This window comes from Triticum aestivum, chromosome 3B (assembly GCF_018294505.1).
Source record: "Triticum aestivum cultivar Chinese Spring chromosome 3B, IWGSC CS RefSeq v2.1, whole genome shotgun sequence".
NCBI lineage: Eukaryota > Viridiplantae > Streptophyta > Magnoliopsida > Poales > Poaceae > Triticum > Triticum aestivum.
This window is the reverse complement of record NC_057801.1, coordinates 438,016,333-438,019,736: the sequence shown is the minus strand read 5'-3', so window position 1 is coordinate 438,019,736 and position 3,404 is coordinate 438,016,333. Positions and strand designations below refer to the sequence as shown.

General features: G+C 58.5%; 1 protein-coding gene across 1 annotated transcript; it reads left to right on the top strand.

The window, feature by feature from the left end:
• Window positions 1-399: 399 nt before the first annotated feature.
• Window positions 400-2,291, top strand: LOC123070241 (protein trichome birefringence-like 19). The gene is made up of 2 exons (XM_044493338.1): window positions 400-1,330; window positions 1,430-2,291. Exons 1-2 carry the CDS (start codon window positions 884-886, stop codon window positions 2,195-2,197), a joined length of 1,215 nt encoding a protein of 404 aa, XP_044349273.1. The 5' UTR covers window positions 400-883; the 3' UTR covers window positions 2,198-2,291.
• Window positions 2,292-3,404: the final 1,113 nt, after the last annotated feature.

Genomic DNA, 3,404 nt, shown 5'->3' with positions numbered 1-3,404 from the left:
TGGGGGCGGCCGGCCCGCGGTTTATATATGTCCACACCCTACCGCCGGAGACTCTGACGGTAGGTTCAGACAACCTACCGCCGGGCGGGGCGGCGGTAGGGTGTGACGGGGGGAACGGCGGCAGTTATCGGCGCTGACGTGGAAAAGTTTGCTACCGCCGCAATGTTCGGTGGTAGGCTATACGATCCTACCGCCGGGCCTCTTGGTGGTAGGCAAAAGGGTCAAATCCTGAAATATTTTCAGACTGGGGTCAGATCTCGATTTTGTTTCACGAAAGGGTCAAAACACGAAATTTTGCGTGCACCGCATGATGCACGAGCATGACCCGATCCCCCGTCCATGACATCCCGGTTCACAGCTCGACTGGCAAATGGCACGCGACGGCCCAACAGAGGTCATGCGAGTACGTGGTGCCCATGGTGGGTAGCATAATCAATAGTCGCACGCAACACAAGGCAGCGTTAGGTTACATTGCATTGCGTTGCGAGTAAGTATATAATACGGGAAAAGACAGACATGTTCCTCGGCGAGCCCACCTGTCAATATTGAAATGAACCGCGCACCTACTCTCTTCTCCTCCGCGTCCACCGCCTTCAAGAAGCGGCACCTCATCTCCTCGCACCCGCAGAGATAGCCGAGAGAGAGACAGGGTCCGCAAAGCAAGCACCGCCCGGCAAAGGCAAAAAAAGCCATTCATCCATCATCCCCTTCCTCGTGTGATGCTGCCTCTTCCCTCTTGCTTCTTTCTTCTTCGTGTAGTACCAAGTTAGATAGATATCCATGGTCTTTCTCTCCTTGCTTGCTTGCGAATTGCTGCAGGTTGTAAAGTAGATAGGTGTTGTACGTAGAGTAGGAGCTAGATAGGCAGCGGGTGGGAGAGGAGATGAAGCTCCATCTCCTGCTGAAGGTCCTGTTCGGGCCGGTGCCGGTCTACTTCTCGGCGCTGGCCATCCTCATCCTCCTGACCAACGCACAGTACTTTGGGCTCGGCGGCGTCGGCGTGCCGCGCGCCACCAAGCTGGCCTCCTCCACGCCGGTGGTGAGCGTGATGAAGTACTGCGACATCTTCCGCGGCGAGTGGGTGCCCGACGCGGAGGCGCCCTACTACAACCACAAGACGTGCGGCATGATCCAGGAGCACCAGAACTGCCTCAAGTACGGCCGCCCGGACCTCGGCTTCCTCAAGTGGCGGTGGAGGCCGTCCGGCTGCGAGCTGCCGCGCTTCGACCCGGTCCAGTTCCTGCAGTTCGTCCGCCACAAGTCCCTGGCCTTCGTCGGGGACTCCCTGGCTCGCAACCATATGCAGTCCTTGCTCTGCCTCCTCTCACAGGTACTCACTCCTACGTTTTTCATTCTCCTGTCCTGAGTGAAGTGAGAGAGATGTTTGCGCACTGGATTGACCTTTGAGGCGGAACAAATGGGATTGCAGGTCGCGTATCCCAAGGACATCTCGGCGAACCCGACGGACCAGAACAAGGTGTACTACTACCGGGCCTACAACTTCACCATCAACATGTTCTGGTCGCCGTTCCTGGTGCGCGCGCGGGAGCCCGACCACGACGACCCGGCGCACACGGGGCACTACAGCCTCTACCTGGACGAGCCGGACGACAAGTGGGTGTCGCAGGTGCCCCGGTTCGACTACGTGCTGGTGTCGGCGGCCAACTGGTTCTCCCGCCCCTCGCTCTTCTACGAGAAGCGGCGGCTGATCGGGTGCAGCTTCTGCAGCCGGCAGTACGGCGTGCCGGACCTGACGCTCTACTACTCGCAGCGCAAGGCGTGGCGCGTGGCGCTGCGGGCGATCAACGCCCTGGACGGCGTCAAGGGGCGGGTGATCGTGCGGATGCTGTCGCCCATGTCGCACTTCGAGAACGGAACGTGGGACCAGGGCGGCAACTGCAAGCGGACGGAGCCGATCCGGAGCAACCAGACGGTGATGGAGGGGCGCGACCTGCAGTTCTACACGGCGCAGATGGAGGAGTACCGCGCGGCGGAGAAGGCGGCGCGGCCCAAGGGGCTCCGGCTGATGCTCATGGACGCCACGGCGGCCATGCTGATGCGGCCCGACGGGCACCCCAGCCGGTACGGCCACTGGCCCAACGAGAAGGTGCAGCTCTACAACGACTGCATCCATTGGTGCCTGCCCGGCCCCATAGACATCTGGAACGACCTCTTGTTCCAGATGATGCTAGTCTAGCCGAGTCCCGTTCCCGTCCATCGGCGACGGTGGGCACACAGATCTGATCAAAGGATGCTCCAAGGCAATTTTGATAATGAATTGTTTCATCTCATCTCATCTCCCTCCTTTCATTTTTCCCTGCTACCGGTCGATCCGCTTTCCATTCCGTTGATTGATGGGTGTGGTGGTAGTAACCATGGACGACGCCAACTTTTTTGTCGGTCGTCACGGAAAGATTGAGCAAAAGAAGCTCCTCTCCCCTTTTCTTCGATTGAAAAACACAAGTCATCTCGTATTGGATTCCATTCGCGAGCTACGGGCTCCAAAGTAAAGGCGCGTAACTTCCCTGGGGCCGTGCGGACTGTGGTGGCTCTGAGTTCTGACCGTCACCGTCTGCGCCTGCGTATGGATGGATCGCACTGATGGCGCCCGGGACAGAGTCCAGCTGCACACCGCAAAGAAGAGGCGGTGCACTGCACGCTTGTCGGAGGTGGGGGCCTCCCTCTCTTACTCTCGCGCCGCGCTTTTTAGAGTGAATGAATTTGTTTGTGTTGGTCGGTGTGCGCCAGCCCATAGCTTTCAACTCTCAAGTCTCAACCTCTGCACGCTGCATCTACGGAGTACGTTCCGGAACCTGACCTATATGGCTGCCGGCTGGCAGCAACTTACTGCTGCTACCAGTACCAGGACTCGACGGCGATGGCACGCTCCGTAACGAGCTATAGGAGCACTACGACGGAGAGAACGTACGGCCGGCTCCGTTCATTCGGTTCCGGGGTAAAGGCGCGCGCACGACAGCCACTTGTTCACGACGTTAGGGTGGGTGGCGCACGACTAGGTAGCAGGTAGTAGTACCATCACCACAGCCACGACTCCATGATAGGTGGGCTACATCACCGGGGTAAAGGCCAACTCCAACGCGGCGACACATTATTTTTGTATGTGTTCGGCGACGCAAATGAACATCTGTCCGTTTTCTTCTTCGATCGGTTTGAACCCATTTTGGCCTAAGTTTGGGCTGGGTTTACCTCCGCGTGCATGCCCACAAACGTCCTTCCCTTCCTCCTCTGGCCCGCCCGTCTCTAGTACAAACATACATACGTCATTCTCTCCACTCCCACAAAACCCTTCCGCCCTCGCGCCAAGGCCGACGCGCCTAACCCCGTCTCCTCCTTCCCGGCCGAGATGCATGAACTATGACCGAGACATGATTATTTTGTATGCC

Bases quoted from the DNA above. Each gene is read 5' to 3' on its own strand.
- LOC123070241 (XM_044493338.1), top strand. From the start codon at position 884: ATGAAGCTCCATCTCCTGCTGAAGGTCCTGTTCGGGCCGGTGCCGGTC. The intron at 1,331-1,429 runs GTACTCACTCCT...ATGGGATTGCAG, and splicing joins TGCTCTGCCTCCTCTCACAG to GTCGCGTATCCCAAGGACAT.